The 26,309-nt window shown below is 54.4% G+C and overlaps 2 protein-coding genes across 6 annotated transcripts; one reads left to right on the forward strand and one right to left on the reverse strand.

Annotated features, from left to right (window-relative positions):
• The first annotated feature begins 5 nt into the window (after positions 1-5).
• Positions 6-19,389, forward strand: HEXD (hexosaminidase D). Of its 4 annotated transcripts, XM_043585465.1 has the most exons (15): positions 38-154; positions 295-406; positions 677-721; positions 1,821-1,958; positions 7,269-7,378; positions 9,320-9,407; positions 13,667-13,831; positions 14,344-14,527; positions 15,606-15,677; positions 15,994-16,189; positions 16,658-16,740; positions 17,761-17,839; positions 17,917-18,018; positions 18,215-18,304; positions 18,987-19,389. In XM_043585465.1, exons 4-15 carry the CDS (start codon positions 1,860-1,862, stop codon positions 19,189-19,191), a joined length of 1,473 nt encoding a protein of 490 aa, XP_043441400.1. In that variant the 5' UTR covers positions 38-154; positions 295-406; positions 677-721; positions 1,821-1,859; the 3' UTR covers positions 19,192-19,389. The 4 variants fall into 4 exon arrangements, with proteins under 4 accessions (XP_043441403.1, XP_043441400.1, XP_043441399.1 ...); XM_043585468.1 differs by lacking the exon at positions 18,215-18,304 and having other exon boundaries at positions 6-97; XM_043585464.1 differs by lacking the exon at positions 38-154 and having other exon boundaries at positions 218-406.
• A 147-nt stretch (positions 19,390-19,536) lies between these two features.
• On the reverse strand, positions 19,537-25,089 carry LOC122485986 (cytochrome b-245 chaperone 1). Of its 2 annotated transcripts, none has more exons than XM_043585474.1 (7): positions 24,957-25,089; positions 24,018-24,141; positions 23,103-23,144; positions 22,475-22,548; positions 21,707-21,803; positions 21,054-21,198; positions 19,537-20,722 (listed from the first exon to the last, which is right to left on the reverse strand). In XM_043585474.1, the coding sequence occupies exons 2-7, from the start codon at positions 24,100-24,102 to the stop codon at positions 20,602-20,604; spliced, it is 564 nt and encodes a 187-aa protein (XP_043441409.1). In that variant the 5' UTR covers positions 24,103-24,141; positions 24,957-25,089; the 3' UTR covers positions 19,537-20,601. The 2 variants fall into 2 exon arrangements, with proteins under 2 accessions (XP_043441409.1, XP_043441410.1); XM_043585475.1 differs by having other exon boundaries at positions 24,461-25,038.
• Between the last annotated feature and the right edge of the window lie 1,220 nt (positions 25,090-26,309).

Consider the following 26,309-nt stretch of genomic DNA (forward strand, 5'->3'; position numbering starts at 1 on the left):
TGGGCGCGCACCTCGCCGGACACCCCGCCCACCCGCGCGCCCCCCGCCCGCCTCTCCGTCCTCGGAACCCGCTGAGCCTCAGATCCTGCAGTCAGAAGTGCGTCCTCGTCCGCGTGCGCGCCCTCCTGCCGGGCTCTCCCGGCCCTTCTCGGAGGTCTCCAAGCCCTCCTCCCGGGGTCTCCGTTTCCTTCCCTGGGGTCCGCGCCACGCCTGGGGTGCTGGGCCCGGCTGGTGCTCCGCGCACGCGTACCTCGCGAGGGCCCAGCTGGCGTGCAGCTTTCCGTTTCCGCACAGGACCTCGTCCGGTGGGTGAGAAGGCACCGCTCAACCAGCCCCGCCAGCAGCCTGGTTCCGAAGGAGCGCAGCTACCAGAGAGGTTCATGCGCGAGGACGGAGTCTGGAGAAGGCGAGCACCCGGAGGGAAAATGGTCACACACTTGCTGGTCTGAAAGGCCTGCCCACACTCCCGAAACTGGGCAGCGGAGTGCAGCTCGGGTGCCATTCGGGGTGCCATCAGCGTCGGGTGCACACCCAGCGGAGAGGCTGGCCAGTGACCTCCTGCCCCGGTCTTCGGGATAGTCTCATTTCTGTAGACTTCGTGCAGGAGGGAGCCGGAGCAAAGAGAGTAGCACACTCTTCAGAGATGAAACACTGACTTCTGTTTCTTTTCCTTCAGATTTTGCGGAGATTTCGCGTTGTTAAGCCACCGTGTGAGTTTCAGGTGAGACGTCGGTGCTCGCTTACCTCGGCTTGCAGGGGCGGGAGCAGGGCTTGTCTCTGAACCGGAGGGGATGTGCACACCACCAGTGCACACCCCTCAGCCTGGAAGTGTTTCTTTTAAGGCTGTTCCCTGGAGAATGGAATTGGTCTGTCCGATTTTAAATAATTCAACTTTAAAAGCGGATTTCAGAATGCTTGTTCACAAAACTCATCTACCCGGCAGCTGGTAACTTTTTTGTCATTGCGATTGTTTTGAATATAATTTCTTAAAAAAAAACAAACAAAAACCAAACCGGTTTCTGTTGCATCAATTTCATCCTGCCTGCTTTATAATAGATTTCGTAAGGTTAGGGGTTTGTGAACCCTTTCACAGAATGGGTAGTTTGAATTAGTGGACTGTAAAAATGACCACCATGTAAAGATTTTCTTTCGCTTTTTGCATCTCATCCTCTGTGCTTTTATGTTCACTGGCGGGAAGATTTCAGTCTTTCCCAACTACTTCATTACCCTCTAGATCTTTCCTGTACTTGAACGTAAACTAGTCAGCTCTAATATACTCGTGGCTCACTTATTTTTCAAATTATCCGTGGCCTGTTTTAAATCCTAGACAGTTTTCTCTGACCTAGACTTAATGTTTACAGTTGCTTCCTCCGTAACCAAGTTCACTTGGGCTCTAGAATGTAAATGGTTTTTAATGCTCTTCAAAGTAAAATAAAATTGAAGGTAAATTTTGCACAGAAACATCATACTGCAGGGCCTGAAAAATGTTTGCACCTGCCTGCCTGTTTGCCCCGCGTGGTACGTACAGCGCAAGACAGGCTTTCAAACCAAATTATTTTGCGGCCACTTGTGTTCTTCCAGCCATCTCATAAGGAAACAAAACAAGTGCTGTTCTGTGTTAGGGGCAGATCGCGATTAAGTGGCAGAGGTCCCTTTATCTGAACATGAGGTAGATCTCTCGATTCATTTTCACGTGGGCAAAATGAGTTTGCTCCTAGTGGACAAAGCACACCTGGGCGTGTCAGAGCAGAAACACAAAGTGTGAGGCCAAGGGGCAAAAAGGAGCCTCTGCCGCTTCTAACTTTGAATTTCTCCACTAGGAAGAAGTGCCCAGACCAGAGATTTTGTCATATGACTTCATGACAAATGGTGAAATGTCAGGTTCTTCACCATTTAAGATGCGATTAGTTCATCTGGACCTTAAAGGAGCTCCACCAAAGGTCTCCTACCTCTCTGAGGTAAGAGCCCCTTTCCCCCTAGTCAGTCTCCCTTGCCTTGGCTTTGGTCTCCAAAGTGGTAAACAGTATTCTGTAGAAATGTGTATTTAGAGCACGACCACGGGGTTCCAGGCTGGGGCATGATGTTGGCAGCAGCACAGCTTTTGAGTTTCCCCCAAATCCCTTTGTAAAACTGAGCGACTAGGATAGCAAAAGGGGGCAGGGGGAACAACAAAAGAAACCCACAGCTTCTTCGCTGTGGGCTGAATTGTGTCCCCAGAAAAGATACGTTCACATCCTAACCACTTGTACCTGTGAGTGTGACCTCATTTGAAAATAGGCTCTTTGCAGTTATAAGCGACATAAGATGAGGCCTTGCAGGAGTAGAGTAGTACTAATCCAATGAGTGATGTTGTTATAAGAAGAGGGAAATGTAGACGTGGGGCACCCTGTGAAGACAGAGGCAGAGATTGGAGGGATGCATCTCTAAGCCAAGGAACACCAGGACTGCCAGAGACACTAGGAGCTGGAAGAGGCAAGGAAGGGTTCCTCCCTGGAGCACCACCCTGCCCACACTTTGATTTTTGATTTCTGGCTCGTAGAACTCAGAGAGATTAAATCCTCATTGCATTAAGCCACCTAGTTAGTGGTGATTTGATACAGCAGCCCTAGAAAACTAATACCCTCTTCAACAAAAGTAGGTGTGAGGGTGTCCCCATGAACCCCAAGTGGTATAGCCAGACCTTAAAACAGTGTAACACCCATGTGAGATTAGTAGCCAGGCAGGCAGTGATGGAGGACAGAGGAAGGAATTCTGACAGGGCCAAGACCAGAGAAGCCAGAAAATGGCCCTGCAAGTACAGGTCCTCCGTGAGAGAAGAACTGAGGAGAGGTTTCACTGGCTGCAATTTGAGAGTGAGTGCAGAAAGACTCAGAAGAAGATGTTGCAGAGGCCCAAGGCTCTCAGAAATACCTTCCAGAAACTTCTAGAAAGACAGCCCCACATTAAAGACAGCAGCGTTGGGAAGAGAATCCACAGTGAGCTGGGCAAGAACATTGAAAGTGGAGCAGAGGAAAGGTTCCAGTGCCAAGAGAAGGGATGCAGAGGCCAAGTGCTGTGGAAGTGGCTGCATGGTGTCTGTAACTCCTGATTCTTCTTGTAACCACAGAGAGGGAGCCCTGGACCAGCCCATCTCCATTCCAAACACAAGAACCTGTTCTTAGGGGCACCTGGAGGGCTCAGGTGGTTAAGCATCTTGGTTTTGGCTCGGGTTGTGATCTCGCAGTTTGTGAGTTCGAGCCCTGCATCAGGCTCTGTGCTGGTGGCGTGGAGCTTGCTTGGGATTCTCTCTCTCCCTCTCTCTGCCCCTTCCCTGCTAACGTTCTCTCTCAAAATAAACTTAAAAAAAAAAAACAAACCTTAAAAAAAGAACCTATTCTTAAAAATACAAGAAAACACATCTCATTTAAACCTGAGCAGTAGTGGGAAAAAAATTTTTTTAAAAAAAGGGAGGGCGCCTGGGTGGCTCAGTTAGTTGAATGTCCGACTTTGGCTCAGGTTATGATCTCGCAGTTCGTGAGTTTGAGCCCCGCGTCAGGCTCTGTGCTGATAGCTAAGAGCCTGGAGCCTGCTTCGGATTCGGTGTCCCCCTTTCTCTGCCCCTTCCCCGCTCGTGCTCTGTCTCTCTGTCTCTCAAAGATGAATAAATGTTAAAAAAAAAAAAATTAAATTAAAAAAACCTGAGCAGTAGTGGGGCGCCTGAGCGGCTCAGTCAGCTCAGCATCCAACTATTGATTTCACCTCAGGTCATGATCCCAAGGTTGTGGGATCGAGCCCTGCATCAGGCTCTGCACTGAATGTGTAGCCTGCTTCAGGTTTCTCTCTCTCTCTCTCTCTCTCTCTCTCTCTCTTCCTCTGCCCCATCCCTTGCTTGTGCTCTCTCTCTAAAATTAAAAAAAAAAAAAAAAAAGGGAAACAAAAATAATATAAAAACAGAGGGGGAACAAAACACGAGAGACTCATAAATATGGAGAACAAACTGAGGGTTACTGGAGGGGTTGTGGGAAGGGGGATGGGCTAAATGGGTAAGAGGCATTAAGGAATCTACTCCTGAAATCATTGTTGCACTATATGCTAACTAATTTGGATGTAAATTTTAAAAAATAAAGAAAATTAAAAAAAAATACATAGTATAAATGTAAAAAAAAATTTTTTTAACTTTTTAAATAAAAAAACATGAGTAGCAGAAAAGGATTGTGGTTAAATATCATACACAGGCACTGTAAGAAAAAAGAGAATCATGATCTCAGGAACACCATAATGACAAAGGTGCACCAGGAAGATGTGACCGCAAAGCAGATGAAGCTGTATGTAATATTTCAAAATAAGATAGAAGATATTAAGAAAATGATAGGAGCTATGAGCAAACAGTGTATTCAGAAGTAGAGAAGCCCAGCAAGTAATAGCCAGACAGAAGGGTACAGAGCAACTGCTTACCAGGCTCAGGAATGAGTTATGACAAAAAAGGAAACAAAGTCAGAGACTAAACTAGAAGGACAGAAGTGAGCAGACACCGTGGAAAGCATACTCTTGGGAAGTAAATAACGAGGAAGAAAATGTCACACATGAAGAGATAAAAAGCGTTGTAACAAATTGATAAATACAGAAGATAAGCAAAGAAGGTCCAGCTCCCCTGCTGCTGGAGCCACTGCCTCAGTGACCTGCTGCTGGGGGGTCGACCACCCCAAAATTAGAGGCTTCAGACAGCAATTCCTTCCGTCCGTTTCTTTGGTCTGGTGGGTGGCTCTGCCGGTCTGCCCCCGTTCCCTCCTGTGTTTGCAGTCCCCTGACGACTAGGAATGCCAGACGGTCCCAGATGGCCTTACATGTCCAGCGGTTAGTGCTGGCTGTCCGCTGGGCCCCTCAGTTCTGCTCCACGTGGGTGCCTGGCCTCACAGAGGGTAGGCCAGCCTCCTGTCTGCACGGCAGTCACAGGGCAGCATTTAGGCTCGAAAGTTGCAAGCCATCCTGGGCCTTGCGTGATTCTTGGTAAAGCAAGTCCATGTCAGCCCAGATTCAAGGCTGGGGGTAGACCCCACCTCTTGATGAGGAAGACGCTGTGTCTCAGCCATGCTCAACAGTCCTCCGAGCAGGGAACCAAAGCAGTGCTCTAGGACAAATGCTCAGAAACTACAATTCAAAAACGCTTTTGTGAAATTAAAGAATACTTGGGTCTGTGTGTGGAAAGGGCATACTGTATACCTGGGATGATGGACACTAAGGCACCCTTTGGTAAAGGTGTCAGATTAAAGAAAATGAAAATGAACAACTCCTTTGGGCACACAGGAAAAAGGCCCAAGTTCTATATGAGGGAAGGAAACTTAGGCTGGCATCAGATACTTGACAGCAACATTTTATGACAGAAGACAAGGAAAGAACATATTTAAGGTACTCAAGAAAATGAAACATGAATCAAGGGTTTTGTATCCAACCAAAATGGTCTTCATGGTACAAAAGCTACAGGCCAGCTATTGTAAACATCCAAGAGAATTTACTGACGAACCACCAGCGGCAGCAGTGGCAGGGCTGGAGTAACCAAATAATTGCTGAGAGAAAATTCTGCCCTAAGGAAGCATTCCAGCCAACAGACATGAGGAATGACGTCATTGGAAAGTCACCACCTCACAGTTCCTGTTCAGGGTGCCCTAGGTAATGTCAGTGGTAGTTGAAACCATTGGGCAGAAGTTCAAGGCATGGGTCTGGCTGATGCCCCTGAACCCACTGATCAGCCTGACATCACTCCAGTGGAGCAGCCAGACTCGTGATTTCTAGAAGCATCTATGAAGTACTCTTGCCAAAAGAATGAAACCTGGATCTAATCTCACCTTCATGTCTAACCGCCAGCACACACGAGAACAGGAAACACACGAAAGGACATCTTAAGAATACCATCCATCAAATCCAAAATTTGGGAAACCATGCGAAACAAGGGACTCGATTTCCTCAACAAATAAATTTCAAATTAAAAAAAGGGTACCGTTAAAAATCAGAGAACCTTAAAAAATCTGTTAAAACAGTGCAGTGTGTGGGTGTCGTCTGGACTGGGCTTAAGCTGCACGTGAAAAGATTCTAGACATGGGAAAATTGGAACGTGGATGATTTTAAAGAGTGGTTTGGTTAGGTGGGATAGTTGCTATAGTTGTGCTTTTGTGAAAAGTCTTCATCGGGGATATGTGTTGAATTATTTATAGGTGAACAATTGTGTTGTCCGGGATTCGCTTAGAAATATTCTAGTCAGAAAAGTGGAAATTAGGTAAAACGATTTTGAGTCTTGACAGCAGGACACAGGGGCCTAGTCTGTCACGTGTGTGCATGCTTGTGCGGTTTCACAGTGAAGACCTTCTCCCCAGCTGGGTCCAGTGCCGGACGGAGTGTATGCTGGGGACAGCCAGGCCGCCCGGCCCCACAGCCTCCCCACCACCCACAACACAGAGGATCACCACCACCCCCAACGGTCGAAGTGCCAGACGGCTGTGGTGGTCAGATGGCCACGACAGGCTAAGAAGGAAACCGGAGGGAAAAATGCCGAGGAAAATGGAAGATACCGAGACCATTATGTCGCGTTATCCACATGCCTGACCTGCATGAGCTCTTTCCTTTCCACAATCTGTCTACCTCTCTTTGTAGTTTGCAGTCTACTACCGATTATGAACTTTCTACAGCTAAGTTTTAGCCCCAGGCTCCTTTGCTCCTTCCATCCAGCTTGCGTCAGAATGTCCCCACACTTGTGGAGAGAGAAAGCTTGACAGATACATCAACAGCAGTGTTAAAATCTTGTGGAACCCGCAATGACCATCATCCAGGGAGGGGCTGCTATTTCAGATACCTGCAGGAGGCCCCTCCAGTAGCGCCCAAGATGTGTTCTTTTCCACCCTGGCCTTGACATCAGACCAGAAAGAAATCTCAGTTCTGTGTATGGTAGGCATGAACTAGTCCTGAAAATCCTTGAGAATAGGAAGTCATACCCTTTGAAATAAAGGTAGAGGAGGAGGTGGGAACATTTCCTGCCACGCCCTCAGCCCCTCGCTGTCCGCAGGCTGAGCTGCGCCTCTGCTCCCCAGGTGCAGACCCGCCCTGTGTCAAGTGAAGACTCGATGTGGTAGAGAGTTCGATTTGGTGTAACACAAAGTATGCATTCTGGTTAAACGTTTCCAGGAAAAATGTGAATCTCAACTACAACCATGCCCTCGAGCAAGAAGGCAGACCGCATGGGGTACAGCTGTCACCTTCCTTCAGATAGTCGCATCCTCACAGCATCCCTGTTCCCCCAGGTCTTTCCTCTGTTCCATGCCCTGGGCGCCAATGGGCTGCTCCTCGAGTATGAAGACATGTTTCCCTACGAGGGCCACCTGAGGCTGCTGAGGGCCAAGCACGCGTACAGGTACCCCAGCCACGGAGAAAGCGGCTGCTTGGGGCCGCCCGGAGGTGTGGGCAGGGCAGGCGAGGGTTTGGCAGTGGTGGGGCAGCCCACGTCTGGCTTTTAAACGCCTGTCTTAGTTACGAAAATAAAACACACTCACTGAAGAGAATTTGGAAACATTTAGGGGGAGGGTGGAGGATTGGGGAAGGCGGGGGGGGGGTGGGAAAGGGGATGCTGCTCTTTAAGGCCATGGTTGGGACCCTCATCAGGAAAACAAAGATTAAAGGAAAGGGGGTCAGAATCCGTAAAAGTAGATACAGTGCTTGTGGGTGTACCTTGCTGGGCTTTAGAGTCGTGGTGTCCATTTTATTATTTTTTTGATGTTTATTTTTGAGCGGGAGGGAGACAGAGGATCTGAAAGCAGGCTCTGTGCTGCCAGAAGACAGCCCAGCGTGGAGCTCGAACTCACAAACCGTGAGATTATGACCTGAGCGAAAGCTGGGTGTTCAACCCACTGAGCCACCCAGGCGCCCCTAGAGTTACGGTGTCCATGTAAATCAATAGCAAATAACCCAAAAGGAAAATGAGCAAAGGATATTAACGGGCAGATCCCCCAAAAGAAATTAACATGTCCGATAAGCATACGATAGTGATAAAGTAAATTAAAACAAGTCAAACACCATTTTGGCTATCCAATTGGCGAAACTTTTTAAAAAGTTCTAATGCTCTGTGTTCACAAGGTCAGAAAAAAGCAAACCTCCCACTGGTAGGCTCTGAAGCACCCCACCGTTCTGGAGGGAGGTTTGGCTCTATGTCAGAACTCCCCAAAATGTCCATGCCCCATGCGCATGCTCAGAGTGTTAACATTGCAGTGAGGTGTCTTTTCACACTATTCTGTTTTTCTTCATACAGTGAACACCTTTTGTTTATTTAGTGTGTTTTTTCAAGTGGAAAAAGTGCTGGGGTACCTGTGAAGCTTGAAAAACGTCTCTTTAAAATCAGTATAGTCAGAGAACTGATTAACTTAAGAAATGGTTCAAACACATACAGAAACTGGAGATCATTTTCTTTTTGAGATAAATTCATGAACGACAACTGGTAACGCAGTGGGCAACTAGCCCTCCTGCGTGCTGTCCTCACCACCTGGAGCATTCCTGCCCTCAGGCGTGCTCACAGACGGAAGCTAACCCCCACGGGGCTGAGTCCGCCACCGCAACCTTGAAGCTCTTTTCTCTTTCCTCTATCAAAGGGGTCACCGGCTTTTCTGGAAAGGGCCAGACGGTCAGGATTTTAGGCTGTGCAGCCCACCTGGCCTCTGTTACAACCATCTGTGGAGCACAGGCAGTCATGGGTGATAATGTAAATGAGTGAGCATGGCTGTGTTCCAATAAAGCTGTTTGTGGGTACTGAAATTCGAATTTCATATAATTTTTACATGTCATGAAATATTATTCCTCTTTTGATTTTTCTCAACCATTTTAAACTACAGAGACCATTTTTAGGTCATGGGGCGTGTGAAAACAGGCAGGCAGATTTGTCCTTCAGCCCATCTACCATTCCTGCTCTAGGATATGATTTCTAATTTCTTGTAAAATGACTTGCTTCTTATAGTTTGGGTAAGAATAGCAAGTAAAAAGCAAACTGTTATTTGAGAACATAACAGCATCATTTTCCAAAATTCTAGAGAGCCCTCTCTGAAACCTTAGGCATATCTTTTGTACTTTTTGGAATAGTGACCAATGGTGACCATACCAGTTTCCCAAGGAGAGTCCCCCGGAGCCTGACAAGGGAGAGGGAACGTGAACAGGAGCATGAGTGTGTGCGTGTGTGAACATGGGCTGGGGTGTGAACAGGAGGTGGTGCGAACTGGAGCTCTCGTGTGAACGGGAGGTGTGAATGGGAGCTCTTGTGTGAATGGAGGTGGTGTGAACCTCTCTGGGTGATCGATGTTTGTCTCTCTAGCCCCCCTGAAATCAAAGAGATCCTGCATCTGGCTGCACTGAATGAGCTAGAGGTCATTCCATTGGTACAGACATTTGGACACATGGAGGTAAGTGGGAGGAACAAAGGTTCCTGATACCCAGGTGTGGGGCTCAGGGGTACACAGGCAGGGAGCAGCTCTTTCTTGCAAGCCCCTGCCCTGCAAACGACCGGAGAGCACAGGACTCTAGATCAGAGCGACTTTGTCCAAGGAATGGTGGGAAAGAGCCAGTGGGGGATGCATGATTCCCATGGAGCCCTGGGGGCCGAGTTGTTTTACTTTTTAACTTGTATTCATCATTCAATACTGAAAATATTTCCCCAAGCTCTTGTGTGATCTTCGGAAACATTTTTCACGTCTGCATCAAAAATGAAAAGCAAATTAAACGCTTAGTGGCTGCAGGTTCCGTTTTTCCCTCTAACAGATACACCGGCTAGACCCACGGGCAGCCCTTCCCTTCTCGAGCTGAGCACCCGGGACCGCCCCCGCCCCCGCCCCCCTCCCCCCACACCGCCCAGGCCTCTGGCCTCTAACCTTCCTGTCGCAGCTGCGTGATGCGCTCTCTGTGCTCCTCACTTCCCACCACCAGGGGCCACAGAGCATCTCCACAGCCCCCCCCCCCCCACCCCGTCCTCCGAGTCACTAAATGCAGCCACGGGTTCTCGTCCCTTCAACTTGTGTCTCGGGCTTTGCGTGGCCCCAGCTGCTCCCTCCCAAACCCCACGCTGTTCCGGCCCCCCACTTCTGGCTGTGACGCCACTTCTGCCAGCAGCGTGCTATCCTGTAGCTGCCGCTGGATGTGGCGGTCCCCACAGCTTCTCTCGAAACCCTCCCTCCTCACCTCACGCTCTCCCTAGACAATGCGGTGCCCACTCCTGCCTCCCCTCCCCGTGCTCCGTGACCCCCAGACCCAGTCTCCGCTGCCCTGTTCGGCACCCCTCCCACCCCTGCAGTTCGGGCCATCGTGTGCCTTTGCTCCTCAGGCTCTTGAGTTGGCACCTGCTATCCCTGTCTCCACCCTTGTGCGAACTACCGCCTGACCTGCTGGAAGGCCCCCCTAGCGGTGCCCTCTGCCCCTTTCTCTGTCGTTCCAGAGCACAGCCTGGCCCCCCAATCCTGCTCCTTGAGGGGGCCCTTGCGGGGCTCTCAGGGTGCATTTGTTTCCGGGGGCCACTGCAGTAAAGTGTTTCAACCAGGCGACTTGAGACTACGGAAGCGTGCTCTCTCTGTGCTGGAGGCCACAAATCCAAAGTTAAGGTGTCCTCAGGTTGGTTCCTTCTGGAGGAGGTCCTTTACCTGTGTTTACGTACCATCAGGACACCCCCTTTGTTTTTTGGATTTAAAAAAAATTTTTTTAACGTTGATTTATTTTTGAGACGGAGAGACAGAGTGCAAGCAGGGCAGGGGAAGAGAGAGAGGGAGAACGGAATCCGAAGCAGGCTCCAGGCTCTGAGCTGTCAGCACAGAGCTCGATGAGGGGCTCAAACTCACAGACCGCGAGATCATGACCTGAGCCGTAGTCGGCCGCCCAACCGAATGAGCCACCCAGGCGCTCCAGAATACCCACTTTGTGACATAGCTCTATGAGTATTTGCACATTTTGTCTTCTGAACTGTTCGGTTTTTAATGTTCTCTGGACATTCTGGATACAAGTCTGTTAGATGTGTGATTTGCAAGTATTTGCCCCCAATCTGTACTTTGTCATCATCGTCTTAGTGTATCTCAAAGAACAAAAGTCTCTAATTTTGATGAGTCCAGTTTCTCAGCTTTGCTCTGATGGGTCGTACTTTTGGTGTCATTTCTCTGCCAGTCACCAGATCATGAAGATTTTTCCTGTTTCCTTCTAAAGTTCTACATTTGCACACTTCCCACTTGCTGTTATGGTCCGTGTTGACTTAATTCTTGTGTAAGGCCTGAGGTGTAAGGTGAGGTTTATTGTGTTTTGCACATAGCCTATGACCCCTCGAGATGGCTGGTCATGCCAGCACCACTGATTGGAAGATTATCCTCTCTTTGGAATTTGAAATTTGGAATTGCCTTTGTATCTTTGTCAAAAACCAGTTGACATTATTTGTGGCCCATTTCTGAACCATATATGTATTTTTTAATGTACACTTATTTATTTTGAGAGAGAAAGAGCATGGGGAGGGGGGCAGAAAGAGAATCCCAAGCAGGCTCCGCACGGCTGTCCTCGGAGCCCAGCGCGGGGCTTGATCCCACCAACCGTGAGATCGCGACCTGAGCCAAAACCAAGAGTCGGACGCTCAACTGACTGAGCCACCCAGGCACCTCATGCTTCTCCATATATATTTTAGACTAGGTTTATCTGTATGTCTTTAAGAAACCTTGCTGGGATTTTGATTGAAATTGTATTAAGTCTGTAAGTCAACTTGGGGAGAAATTACCTCTACTCTGCTGACTTCTCCGATCCATGAACAGGCTCTGTCAGCCTTTCCTTATGTTATTATTTCCCAAAGTTTTTTCTTTTCCTGATGCTTTCAGGACTTCCTGTGTACGTTTGCCTTGCTGTAGTGGTTTGGTTAGTAGGACTTCTAGGTCTGGGTTTCTGTGCACTTATCCTGCTTGGGGCTCGTCGAGCTTCTTGGAACTGTAGATTATTTTCATCACTTTTGTGAAGTTTTGGGCCACGTCCTCAAGTGTTTCTGTGTCCATTCTCTCCTCTTGGCCAGGGCTCCCTTCGCATGTGCGTTAGGGCACCTAATGTCACCGCACGGGCTTCTGAGTCTCTTTGTTCTCCCCACCTTTTCTCTGTGTTGTTGAGCCTGAGGAGACTCTATTGGTCTGTCATCCCAATCACTGTTTCTTCTGATGTTTCAAATCTTCTGTGGAGCCCACGAAATGGATTTTCATTTTTCATTATTATAGTTTAATTCTGGGAACATTTTCATAATGGTTTCTTTGAAGTAATTGATAAATCTGACATTTGGGCCTACATCAGTGTTAGTTTCTATCAACTGGCTTTTTCCCTGAGTCTGGGTTCCACTTTCCTGTTTATTTGCACATCTCATGATTTTTTGGTTGAAAATTGGACATTTCAGATAATATGTTATAGAGAATCTGACTTTTTCCCCTGCAAGTGGTTGGAATTGCCTGGATTTAATCTGCAGGCCTGTGTCCCCAGCTGTGTGTGGCTACTGATGCCTCTCTTTGTGTGTGTGTGTGTGTGTGTGTGTGTGTGTGCGCGCGCGCGCACGCGCGTGTTAACGCTTATTTATTTTTGAGAGACAGAGACAGAACATGAAAGGGGGAGGAGCAAAGAGAGGGAGACACAAAATTTGAAGTAGGCTCCAGGCTCTGAGCTGTCAGCACAGAGCCCAACATGGGGCTTGAACTCACAAACTATGAGATCATGACTTGAGCTGAAGCTGGACACTTAACCGACTAAGCCACCCAGGTGCCCCTATACATTATTTAAAAAAATTTTTTAACAGTTTATTTATTTTTGAGAGACTGAGAGACAGAGTACAAGTGGGGGAGGGGCAGAGAGAGAGGGAGACACAGAATCTGAAGCAGGTTCCAGGCTGAGCTCTCAGCACAGAGCCTGACGCAGGGCTAGAACCCATGAACTGTGAGATCATGACCTGAGCTGAAGTCAGATACTTAATCAGCTGAGCCACCCAGGCACCCCATAGTGTTTTATTCTAATTTGTATTTTTGCCCTGGCCTCCTAGGGGACACCCCTCTGTCTTTATGGCTGGTGGTCAGCCAGGGCCCAGGCAGCCGTGTGCTTGAGCCGTCAGGACCCACCCTGTGCTGCAGGCGCTGGGGGCTCTGGGAGGAGTTCACCCAGTCCCCTGCCTCAGCCGTGTGTGCGCGGCTCTCGTTTCCACGGTCACCCATCACATTTCTGGCTGGTGGTAGCCACCCCCCCCCCCCGCCACACACACACCATGAGGACCGCAGAGTTCGGGCGACTTTGCCGCCTTCACAGACGGTGGCCCCAGGGGGTCTGCGCTCAGCCAGCGCCGGGGTGGGGGGCAGACTCTCTGTTCTTACCACAGTGCTAGCAGGCTTCAGGTGTGGTGTTCACCTTTGGTTCACGTCCAGAGCCCTGAATTGGCTGTTTTGGCCAGTGTTCCGTTCTGCACGTGTTCAGGGGAGGACGTGCTGACGTCTGTACTGTACTGAACAGCCCGTGCAGCCTGGTTCTCGTGTTCTTCTCCCAGCCCGGGCAGACCGGGAGGAAAGAGAGGCTCAACCCGGCCCGCCAGCGCCCTCTTGGGGACCTGGAGCAGGCCCTGCCTGTGACTCCGCAGGGTGGCTGCAGCGTCTGTCACCTCCTGTCACCTCCTGTCATCTCTCCGCAGTTTGTGCTGAAGCACGAGGCTCTCGCTCACCTCCGAGAAGTGGCGCTCTTCCCTAACACCCTGAACCCCCATGAGGCGGAGTCCCTGGCTCTGGTGGGAGCCATGATCAGCCAGGTCATGGAGCTGCACCCAGGCGCCCGGTGGCTCCACGTCGGCTGCGACGAGGTGGGTCCTTCGGCGGTTCTTCTGCCTGAGCCTCACCCACCGGGCGTCCCTCCTGCCGCAGACCCTGCTCCTGGTCCCACTTTGTGGGTTATTCTCTTACGTACAAAAGTAGTCAACGTACCAAAGGACGAAGGATAAAGCCAGGTCATCCCTCCCAGCTGACCCGTGACCTCATGCGGGCAGAGCCATGGAGCTGGACGAGGGATGGCCTGTGGCCCGAACAGCCGTGCTGTCCTCGCCCCCGGCAGGGGCAGAGCCAGCCCCCATGTGCTCTATGTACTCGTTGGCTGGCAGACACTCAGGTTAGCTCGCCTTCAGGCTGCTGTGAATGTTCAGAGGAAATCTTGAGGGGAAGTTAGGTCTCGGTGTAGCAGGAGGGCCCCCCTCACCAGCTCCTCCCCACAGGCAGCTGCCACTGAGATCCATCAGACATGGCTTGAGCGCGTTCTCTCTCCCACGTGTGTCTGCAGTGAGGCCGGGCGATCCGGAGGCGGGCCTGTGTTTCCTTCCAGGTCTATTATCTTGGAGAGGGTGAGGCCTCGAGACGGTGGCTGCGACAGGAGCATAACACCAAAGCAAGACTGTGTCTGTCCCACATGAAGGCGGTGGCCTGCCACGTGCTGGCCCGGCACCCCGCCACGACGCCACTGGTGTGGGACGACATGCTGCGGGCCATCCCCGAGGACCAGCTCTCAGGTTGGCAGGCCCATCCCCCAGGCTTCTGGTGTCAGGAGTAGGGAGTAAGGAGGCCAGCGGCTCCCAGGACCCTGGTCTGGGGAGGGGGGAGCACTCTAGGACCCCTGCCCCGAGTGCTCTCTCCAGGCAACCCCCTTAGAGCCACTTTCTAGATTTTCTCACGCAAAAGGGCCATTCCTCCAGAAGGCATTTTAGAGTCTTGTAGGCGTACAAAGTGATGAGTCTGAATGGAGAGTAGCCATGGGGCCCTAATGGGGGATGGGGGCGAAAGGGTCCCACTGGGCCTTGAGTGTCTGGTGCCTCTAACCGCCTCAGCCTCACACAACCCTGTGGCCAGCCCTGCAGGGGTCGTGGCTGAGGCTCTGGGATGAGACAGAGACGTACCCCATGGTCCAGTCACAGCCTCGGCCTAGAGCCTAGCCACTGCCCCCACTTCTGCAGGACTGGGGTGTGTCCGTGGCAGCAGCCCTCCCCAGGTGTGGCCACCTGGGTTCTCACTAGGACTAATTAGAATTAAATCCAAGTAGTAATGTGTTCCTACTGCACTAGTCCTGGCGCCCCCACCGTCACACACACACAGAGCCTTTCCCCCTCGTAGGAAGCTCTGGGACCCCGAGACTGGGGGTTCGCTTTTTACAGAACTCCCAGAGTCTGGTCATTTCCAAAGTTGGCTGGCTTCATGGTTGCAACATTTACTGTCAAGAAGTCAACTGTTTCGAGTCTGTTCTCAAAATCCACAGCCCGCTGGGGCGCCTGGGTGGCTCAGTCAGTTAAGTCTCTGACTTCGGCTCAGGTCATGATCTCACAGTTCGTGAGTTCGAGCCCCGCGTCGGGCTCTGTGCTGACAGCTTGGAGCCTGGAGCCCGCTTTGGATTCTGTGTCTCCCTCTCTCTCAGCCCCTCCCATAGAGCTCATGCTCTCTCTCTCTCTGTTTCTCAATAATAAATGTTAAAAAAAAAAAAAAAAAACACTCACGCCCCCTAAACAAGACAGCCTGTGCTCCGTTGTAATGCAAGGCCTGTGGGCAGCCAGGATGTGTCCAGACGGGCCTCAGCTCACAGCCTCTCTCTGCCCCCAGCATCAGGGGTGCCACAGCTGGTGGAGCCCGTGCTCTGGGACTACGGGGCCGACCTGGACATCCAAGGCAAAGGTCAGTGACCTGGCCACGGCCTCTGAGACCCTGGAGCCCTGGCGGCCCAGGGGCTTGAGGTTCATCAGAATCCTGCTAACCGCCTCAGCTTCCACTCAGGCCCCTCCCACATGAGCCCCGGGAGCCCCCTGGCACACGTCCCGTCGCGGGTCACACCGGGATAGCCTGTCCTCTGTGGTATTTTCCACGAGTCTCTTCTCTCACTGAGATTTAAGCCTGCCCGGCTGTGGGCTCCTCCTGGCTTCTCAGTGTCTGGGCTCTGCGGCCACGGCCCCTCGGGCCCCGGGCCGGTCACACCGCACACTCTCTCACTCAGCTCTCCTCATGGAAAAGTACCGCAGGTGCGGTTTTCTCCGGCTGTGGGCCGCCAGTGCCTTCAAGGGGGCCACAGGGGCGAGCCAGGCCCTGACCCCTATCGAGCACCACCTCAGAAACAATGTGCAGTGGCTGCAGGTGGCGGCCAGCGGGCCCGCAGACATGCTGCAGGGCATCGTCCTGACCGGCTGGCAGAGGTAAGGCCACACAGGCCCCGGGGAAGCTCCCGGGCCGACCTGCTCGGAGGGTCGACGCAGCGCTGCTGCCCGGGACGACCACCCCTCCGTGGCCCATCCATTCTGGGCCTCAGTCAGAGGGGAGGCGCCTGGGCGCCTCACACCCCACGGCCAGCCAGCCCCCAGACTCTGCAGAGGGCCACTTCGGCAGCCCCGCCTCCAGGGGGCCACACGTGACTCGTCTCACGTATGGCGGGCATGGGGACAGGTTTTGGCCCCTTGGGGATTTCACACCATTTGAAAAGCGGAGCGGCACGTGAACCCCTCCTCCGGACCAAGGCCTGGTCCATTGCTGCGCCCGGGAGGGCAGAGGCGGAGGCAGCTGCGGGCCCCCAGGCAGGGCCTTCTGGGTGGGATGTTTCCAGAGGCAGCAGCCAGCTCTGTCTCATGTGCAAGCAGGAGCTGAGCGCCCCTCTCCCCTGCACTTAGGTACGATCACTTCTCCGTGCTGTGCGAGTTGCTGCCCGTGGGAATCCCGTCCCTGGCCGTCTGTCTGCAGTCGCTCCTACACGGTACGGTCTCCTGCTCCTCCCGGGTGGCGGGAGTGCCTGATGCCGCCGACTGTATCTCCTTGGGGCCGGACTCTGGTCTTTCACACCAGCAGAGGGGGGCTCAGCCACCGCCCCCCCCCCCCCCCCCGCTGCCCCCAGAGAGCCCGTGAAGGAAATTCACCATGGGCGAGGTGCAGAAAAGGGCCCTTGCTATGTAAGTCCACTGAATGCCCAGGCTGGCCCCGGCACTTGCCACTTTGGCAGAGACGGGGACTCGCAGGTGGCACAGAACCACGTGCACCTGAACCACAGGACTGCTTGGCGCACGTGGTGCTGGTGCAGAAAGGTGTGGGAGGCCCTGGGGGAGCAGGCCCGGCTCCCAGACTGCGTGCAGGCTGCCTGCAGCAGGAAAAGCACAGACACCCGCCCTCCGCTCTATTCGATGGCTTCTGAAGCGGTGGTTGTGAACCGCTAGGAGGAAGGCACAGGGACACCCCAGCGGACACCCCGTCCATGCTGGGCGCTGGCTTCAGCTTCCCTGCTCCGTGGAGGGCACTGCTGCTGTGGAGCCCTCCACCCTCCGCGGACACAGGCCTCCTGCCATCCCAGCTGGCGCCCTCCTGCACCAGTGGCATGTGTCCACCCACACTGACGTGGAGCCCGGCCCACAGTGGTGCCTGCAGGCCTCTCTGGTTCTTTCCAGTTGCTCGGGACGGCTCCACGTGTGAGAAACCACAGTTGCCGGGTGCTGCGTGCACCCGGGACACCATGGGGGCGCCGGAGGCACAGCCGGCGGTCTCCCGAGGGGTTTCGCTGCTCTTGATTCTCTGTTTTCTTGTTCTTAGCATAATGAGCCTGTTTTCATGTGTTTAATAAGAAGCCACGGGCCCATCTGTCCCCGAGGTCTCCTTGGGGCTGGCACCTGCATGCTGGCCTCCTTGGCCACTTTGCCCACCACCAGGCCAGCACCGTGGCACAGGGCCCCTGCCTCGCTCCCCTCCAGAGGCCCCTCCAACCACCTCCATCTGTGGTTGGTTGCAGGAGGCTTTACCGAAGACGTTAAAGCAAGAGTGGAGAACTTTCTTGGGATCTCAAGCCTAGAAATAACTGATCTTATGAGGTAACCTGCCCACCCCCAGCCCTGCCTCTGCCCTCGCACTCTGTGGACCCGTCTCAGCACGGTGGCTCTCCGTGCAGCGAGGGGGCCGGCTCCTTCCCTGGCAGCGACATCCTGGCCCTCGTCACGCACGTTGGCCTCCACCTGCGCAGCTCTGTGGACACGCTCCTGGAGAGGGACAGGTGAGCAGGCAGGGGCTGAGCCCCACCCCGTACTCCCCCTGGGACAGGGTGAGGGTGGTCACAGACAGACTTCCGGGGGCAAGCAACTGTTTAAAATGCCTCCCAGACTCCTAAGTTTTTTACAAGTATGATCTTAAAACCACCGTGAGGCAGACACGTCAGCTGCAGCGGGTCTGCCTGTGCGGACTGCCTTCAGGTACGTGACCGGCTGGTTCAGCCCCTATCACCGCGGGCGGAAGCTCATCCACCCGGTCATGGTCCAGCACATCCAGCCCCAGGCGCTCAGGTAGCCGCCCCCTCCCCGCGGTGCCCACCCCCAGGGCTGCGTGTCCTCTGCCGCCCGATGACAGCTTTCTGTGGCTACTGGCTTTGAACTAAGACATGCTCTGCAGGTATTGCAGCCACGAATTCCTAGGTGAGTCAGCTTTGCTGACTGCTGTGCCTTCAGTGTTAGAGGCTAGGCCATTCCCACCTGAGAAGGTGAGGGCCCAGGGCTCATCATGGAGCCAGACCTGCTGGAGACCTGTCCTGGCCTTGCTGCTGCCGCATGCCCCACATCCCCTCCCCACCCCACCCCCCACCAGCACCGTGGGGACAGAGTCCCAGCCAGCCAGCCAGCCCCCCTGCCCCCGGGCTCTCCTGGCTCACAGCTCTGAGCCAAGGCCAACTCAGTGTCCACGCAGGGTTAGATGCCATCAGATGCTGTCAGGTTCACACATAAAGAAAAACCCTGCCAGCTAGATGTAAAGAGCATTCCAGTTTTAGATGTAAAAACACAATAGTCACTCATTTATCCCCAACAACACTGTGAGGTGGGCGCTAATAGCCATGTTTCATGGATAGGCAAACTGAGGCACAGAACCATACCGACCTGTAGGGTTGTTCGGAATGTGAGCGTAGCGCACAGGCTGTGAGCTGTCACCCAGGGGTGCCCGGCAGGCGGGCTCACCACGGGCTCTGGTCCTCAGCCTCCTGGCCAGGTGGAGCACCTTGGTGCAGGAGCTGGAGGCCGCCCTGCATCGTGTCTTCTACCCGGACGCCGTGGAGGAGTGGCTGGAGGAGAATGCGCGGCCCAGCTTGCAGCGGCTGCAGGCTTTGGTGCAGGACCTCAGGGAGGCGGCCGGCGCCGGCCCCAGCCCCAGCCCCAGCCCACACTCGGGTCAGGACCCCTGAGGGGAGGGGCCGAGCCTGAGCCATCCCCTGGGGCCCCCCTAGGTCTGCCAGGCGCCTGGGACTGCCGGCCACAGGCAGCACCCACGGCGCGGACCGCCGTCGTTGGAAAGGCCAATGGAAGGCATGATGTGCCGGGCCTACTTGCTAGTCTGCGTGGGAGCTTCAGCTCTTTTGAAATAAAGGGAGTGGAAGCTAGAACTGCCATGGGTCTGGCTGGCTGCAGTCAGGCCTGCACAGGGGTCCAAGACCCTCCTCACCCTGGGGGCACAGCAAAGGTGGGGGCGGGGGGAGCCGCCTCCAGAGTACAGAGCATCTATCGTCTGGGATGAACACACCACAAACCCGTTACGACGTTTCATAGTTTATTTTAGAAAAAGGCTTTGACTTAACCACTTAAAAACCTAACTTTGGCTTGTATAAATGACTGTGTCCTCAAATCAGGGCTAGTTGGCGGCCACCATGGAGAAGAGGGAGTGTCTTGTTTCTCTCGCTTCCTAGAAACTACTGTCCTCACTCACCCAGGGCCTGGGGACACTGCAGTGCTCTGTGTCCTGACCATTCCTAGACACAGCCTCCTGAGGGCCTGCTCAGAGGTGCCCTCGCCGCCCTGCGGCCCTGGGCCCCACTGAGGGGCAGCTGTGGGCCCAGCCCACCTCTTGCCTGGGTTCAAGAAGCTAGGACCTGATTCTTAAGGGAGATGCCCTGGCTTAGGCCCACCGTGAAGCCAGGAGAGCCTCCTCTTGACCAGCAGGCTTCGCCTAGGCTGAGGCTTTCTCTGCCCTGTGACAGCCCAGCCGTGATCCTGGGTGGAGACTGCTGTCTGTGGGCTGGGGAGGTCTCAGGCGTGGCCACAGTGCACACAGCCAGACAGGACCCTCGCCATCTGCCCTGGGCCCTGCAGACCCTGGGCAAGGAAGGACCTCTCTAACCAATGAGGACATCCAGCCGGGAAAGGGAGGTTGTGTGTAGGGAGCACTGGGATTCCTGGGGACAACACGCCAGCATGGGCATCCTCAGAGCCTGACCCAGCTGCTGGCCCTGTGCTCACCTGCTGCACCGGGGGGTTGAACAGCTCGGGGGGAGCCAGTGCTGGCAAGCCTTCCTCCCCACCCTGGGGAGCCTGGACATCCTTCCCATTCCAGAGACCCGGTCCCCACGCTGCCCAGGCTGGAGCCGTCCGATGCCAGGAAGAGGCAGATCTGAGGCTCATGCCCTCCCCGGACACCTCAAAGCCCGCAGAGGAAGTCCAGCCTGTGGCGTCCTCAGAGGACAGAAGCAAGCAGCAGGAATGGCTGAGGGTCCCACCCCGGGGCTGCCAGGGACACAGCCAGGCGCTGGAGGAAGACTTGCTGGTGGCCCAGGAGGCCCACGAGGGTGCCACCAGAACCAAGGCCAGGGGCTCTGCGGGCGTCAGCTCTGGCTCCCTGGACCATCAGCCTCACTGTCACTGCTCTGAGACAGCTCCACGGGGCTCTCAAGGCGGTGCAGTTCCAGGAAGGTTGCAATAAGCTTGGCAATGGCTTCCACGTCACTGGGCCGGGCAACAACAGGAGGCGCAAGTCACCCCCGCAGAGGTGCTGGCCAGGAAGACCCCACCTACCTCCTGCCGGACCGCCCACTTCCAGGACGTGATGCCTTCTGGCCCCGACCCTCACTTGACCCCAGACCTCTGTCCTCAAGGAGACCCTTCTGTCCCTGTGGGGACTTCCAACATTCCCCTAGTGGCAGGGACAGTCCACGTTTCCCCAGGTCCCCTCCCTGTGCCCTGCCGTGCTGGGCAGTCCACTGTGAGGGCCACCTGATGGGGGTGAGGGGCACAGGCAGCCAGCCCTGGCCAAACGAGTCCCCTGCCCACGGCTTACCTGCGGTGACCCATGATGGCACTCTGGGTGAGGGGGTGGGAAAAGCCCGTCACAAGCCGCAGCACCACCACGTAGCCCTTCCCGAAATAGCGGACCTTCTCCTCCTCCACGTTCACGTCCCGGATGTCATTCAGTAGGACCACCACTGCGGGGGAGCTGGTCAGTGTCTGCATTCTGCCCACCTCCCGTCTGCCCCTCCTGCCTGTGTGCTGGGCACAGCCACGTCAAGGCTACCGTACAGAGACCCTCATCACTGGTCAGTGACCACAGCGCAAGGTTGGGCCACTAGCATTGTCTGGGCATCTAGCACTCCTGCCGGCCCCTTGAAAACTCTACCCGTGCCCTCCAGCGCATCAGGGAGGAGCTGAGCTCTATTTTGCCCATCTTTCTGCTTCATCTTCCCCCAACTGTTGAAAAATGCCTTCCTGGTCCCTGATGGCTGGCCACTGAGCTAGGGGCTACCCGGCAATGTCTGGGGACACCCTGTGTCCACCAGGCAGGGCAAAACCCCAAGTCACTGAATGGCCAGCTTGGACCCACCCCACTTCCAGGCCTTAGCCCTGGTCTCTGTTTTCCACTCACCACCCTCCATCCAGCCTGGGGCAGCCGGCCTCCCGCCACACCCCGGGTCCTGTGCACTCTCTGTGCCTCACCTTGGTCGTGACCAGCTCGGAAAAGAGTCAGCAGCTTCTTATACAAGCTGAACGTCTTCAGCACAACCTTCCCGGTGCCCTTGTTGAAGACAGCTTCCTGGAAAACCGGCCAGAAGATGATCACCTGGCTGCTGGCCTCTCTGCAAGCCAGCCACACACAAAATTTCCAGAGAGGAGGCCCGGACTCGCCAGAACAGATGCTCAGGAAGACACCCAGCTGAAACCCAACCCTGACGGCCAAGTGCTCTGCCAGAGCCAAACACCTGCAGCCAGATGCTCTCGTGCTCCTGTCTGTTGGGAGCACGGGACCAGGGTGTGTAGAGAGAAAGAGGGGCATCAAAGCAGGTGCTCTCTGCAAGCAAAAGAGAAGTAAGCACAGCAGCTGAGGTTGTCAAACAAAAGCATGGAGGTCAAAGCTCGGAGGTCAGAGAGCAACGCTGGGTCATGCGGTTCCTCATGAAGGGGACAAAGGCACAGGGGAGGTTGTTGGCCACCAAGGGAGACAGACATCAGCCACCGAGGGAGCCCATCATTCTATTCTGTGCTATGGCAACACTCAAGAGTAAAGAATTTCGGTGCAAACAGTCACGAAGAGCTTCTAGGAGAAAAACAGCTTCAGGAGATTTCCCTGCCCAGGAGCCGAATGCCACTAACCAGAAACCACTAAGCTAAAAGTTCAGGCTTCAGAGCCTCTCCGTCTGCTGTGATGCCCACGTGGGGAAGCCCGGAGCAGAAACACCTGAGCGCCCTTGCCTGTGCTGACCTTACCTCCCAGTCCTCCAAGTTCTGCACGGCCACGAACAGGCAGCCAGTAACGTAGAAGAGTTTCCAGCCCAGACTATCTGAGGAGCAAACACAGGACGCAGCCAGGTGAAGGGCAAAGGCCATGAGGGGCCCCGCCCCAGTGGACACTGGGCAGGAGTGGTGTCTGGGGCTGGCTGGCTGGCTGGCTGCCCGTGCCTGCAAGGAACCCTGGCCCAGGACAGCCAGCCAGCTCTGGGTGCCCTCAGCTCCCCCTCCAGTGTCTACTGGAGACAGAGGAGTTGGGCTGGCAAAGCCTGTGACAATGGAGGGGTAGGAACTTACAGGGGGGCTGCGAGTATGGCTCAGCCTGCACCGGAACATCAGGCTGGCACAAGAGAGCACCTTTTTGCAGAATATTTCATGACACAGGAAAATGCTCCAGATATAAGGGGAAGGCACAGGCTTCATGGCACAGGCATACTAGGAAAACCACACCAGTGCACAGAGCTGGGGCTACAGAGGCAGGGGCGCCAATTCCAAAGGCTATGCCTCAGTGGGTCACGAATGAAGGGTTTTGTTTCTCTGCTCTATTTCCCAAACGGCAGAGGAAGTTACTTTGCGGGGCAGGGGGTGAGCAGATGAAGCACCTCACCTCCACTGTAGTAGGCGGCAGCCAGGCCAATAGACAAGATTCCTGCAAAGAGAAAAGAAAGCAGGTGCCTCAGTATTGGGCCACCACCAGCCCAGAGCCCCCTCCCAGGAGCCCCAGGCCCAGACAAGCAGGCCTTTCGGGGGCCAGGGATGGCTGCAGGTGGGGAGCGGGGGGGACAGAAGACCACCAGGCTCACAAGTGGGGGAAACACACTGTATGTTAAGTAACTACAATTTAAATTAAAAAAAAAAAAATTGTTTTTAAGTGGGGGAAACATCCAGGGAGTACCCTCAGAAACATGGCAAATGCCATTCACAGTGTTCCCTGGACACGCTTCTCTACTCAAGTTCCAGGGCTGAGTGGGAACCAGACAGAGGAACCTGCCAACAGCATGTGGTGTGGAACGAACACAAGACATATATAAAGTTCACTACATGGCACATGAGGCAGAACAGGCAAGAGGCCACATGCAGGGTGACGGGAAAGATGAACCGGAGACCACTGCTGATGGCACAGCCATTCCAGCCCTCACTCCTTGGATCCCACCAGCGCAGCACAGTCGGGTGCAGGACCCTCGGAAAGACGGCGCCAGGGACAGAGCGAAAACAGGAATGAACTGTGGCCCATCACATGAGCCTGCAACATACACCTGCAAGCAGGTGTACGAAAGCAAGTAAAAGCGGAACGGCAGGACCTCAGAAGAACACACCCAGTAGGAGAAGCTAAGTGGTGAAAAAAGGGCTGTGGGAATTCTCTGCAAAGGCATGCACAGAGAGCAAAGGCTGGGAAGAGACAAAGCAACAGAACAGTTGCTATACTTGGGGGTAACGGAACAAAGGAAGAACAATTTAGTTTCATTTTCATCTTTTTTTAAAGGTAGATTTTTAACTTGAGGGAAAACATGGAAATTCTTACCAACAAGCAGAGACCAGGACCTGATGCCTGGAGCCCTCTTCAGATGGAGGCAGGAGCTGGTGCGTGACTCCACCTGCATGTACATCCCTGGACCGCGAGGGCACCACTCTCAACAGGAGACGGGCTGCGGACGGGCAGACAGACAAATGGAGTCCTCCCGCCACTGTCTGCACACAAGCGCCCAGTTCCTCCCCAGGAAGGAAGCCTGGGCACCGGTGGAACCAGTCAGCTTGTGCCCACGGCCATTTCTGCAGCCCCCAGAGACCCTTTCTTTTTCAAGGCCCTTCTCTGCCCAGTTACACCGACTGGACTGGGGCTACCTGCCCTGCTCAGACTCGCAAAGCGTCAACAGGCACCTGACCGCCACCTGCCCCCGTCCAACTTGGAAACCGTTAGCCCGCCGCAGTGTGCATTCAAGCTTCTGACACCGCAGCAGAACCCACCAGCTCGCCCTCATTTCCCTGTGCCGGCCTCCGCCAAGAAAGGGAAGTGAAGGCTCGCGGTAGCTCGAGTACGCCCTGGCGTTGGCCGAGAAAGCCACTCTACGATCCCCTCCGGCCGCTGGGACAACAGGCTATACAACGGAGGGTCAGGACGAGCACAAGCATCTGCTGAGTAAATGCTGCGCCGAGCGGCCTAACTGCCCCGAAGACCGCAGCCCCCGCAAAGCACTACTCGAGGGACCCAGCTCGTGAGTGGCTTTGCAGAAACTCCAGGAAAGTCAAATCAAGCATCTGACAGTAAAGGGTGCATTCAATCGACACACCCAGGTCCTAGATCTTGGACCACCACTGGGCTGCCCCCGACCCCCACAGCCAGGCCCTGCGCGCTCGGCCCGCTTCCCGCAGCTCCAGGACGCCCTGGAACCCAGGCGTGGCCAGCCCGCGCCACCTGCAGCCCGCCCACAGCCCTCGACGGTGGCCCGACCCCCGACCCTACCGAGCGCACGACCCGGCGGGTGCGAGCGCAGGGCCGGGACCTCGCGGCGGACAACCAGCCGCCGACTTCCGGGGTCGGGGGTGGGGCGACTGACTTCCGGACTGCCAGAGGCGGGGCGGCACCGACTTCCGGACTGCCGGGAGCTGGAGTACCCACTTCCGGGCTTGGGGGCGGGCTGTGGGTGGTTTCCGGGGCGGAGGGCGGAGCGGCTGACTTCTGAACTGCCGGAGGCGGGGCGGCTGACTTCCGGACTCTAGTGAGCGGGCGTCGCTGACTTCCGACATTAGGGGGACGGATTGGGGGTAATTTCTGGACTGCCGGGGGCCGGGCGGGGTGGCTGACTTCCGGATTTAGGGAGCGGGAGTTGCCGACTTCCGGGGTTGGGGACGGCCAGGGAGTGGCTTCCGGACTTCCGGGGACGGGGCGACTGACTTCCGGTATTTGGGCGCGAACTGTAGGTTTCCACCCTGCGAGGTGCGGAACGACGGACTTCCCTGACTGCCGGGGGCGGAGTAGGGCGGCTGACTTCCCCAGCTGGGGTAGGGCTGGGGTAGGCCTTCAGACCCTCTGGTTCCTCCACCGCTTGGAGGGAGAGTGAAAGGGGTGCCATTAAGGCACCTAGGTGTTGTGCCGGAGCAAAGCTAGCAAATGCAGTCAGGAAGCAGGTCGCCTATGCTGTTGACAGCCACGTGCTAAGGACGCCACTCTAACTGGGGGTAACTGAGCCCTAGAAAGTCTGTAAATTATGCCTCAAAAAAGCCTCACTTACAATGTCAATAAAAAGCAGTCTCTGAAGTTAATGTAGCAACAGACTATGGCAAAAAAATGTAAAAACTTTAATATCGAAGTACAGATAAAATCATTCATGGTTTGAAAAGTTATTGTAAAAAATAAATCCTGCTACTTTGATCTATAGATTCAATGTATCCTATTAAGATGTTAACCTTAAAAATAACACTGCCAGCTATTTTACCAGTAAAGATGGGGTTATTTGAGAATAGCAGAGAATCCCAACCCAGAACAACGAGCAAGTCTGGAGACCAGGATATGGAGGCTTTTTTATACAGTAGGTGGGTGGGCGGGGCTGTTGTAAACAGAATGTCCATTGGACTAAACTGGGAGCTGGGAGTATAGTGTCCTCTCATTGGCTGGGCTGTTGCCGGAGCAGCAGGAAACCTTCCTGTTGCTGGGTAAGTAGCGTCCACCTGCAAGGTGCCTCTCCTCCTGTTGAGTCTGTGAAAGAGCGGACCTACGCCAGCCAACTCCATCTTGCTCTGTGTCCTCCACCTTGAGTGACTATGCCCCCAACATGCCCCCTTTCCGGGAAAATCGCAGAAACCTCAGACCACGCCT

This window comes from Prionailurus bengalensis, chromosome E1, assembly GCF_016509475.1.
Source record: "Prionailurus bengalensis isolate Pbe53 chromosome E1, Fcat_Pben_1.1_paternal_pri, whole genome shotgun sequence".
NCBI classification, from domain to species: Eukaryota; Metazoa; Chordata; class Mammalia; order Carnivora; family Felidae; genus Prionailurus; species Prionailurus bengalensis.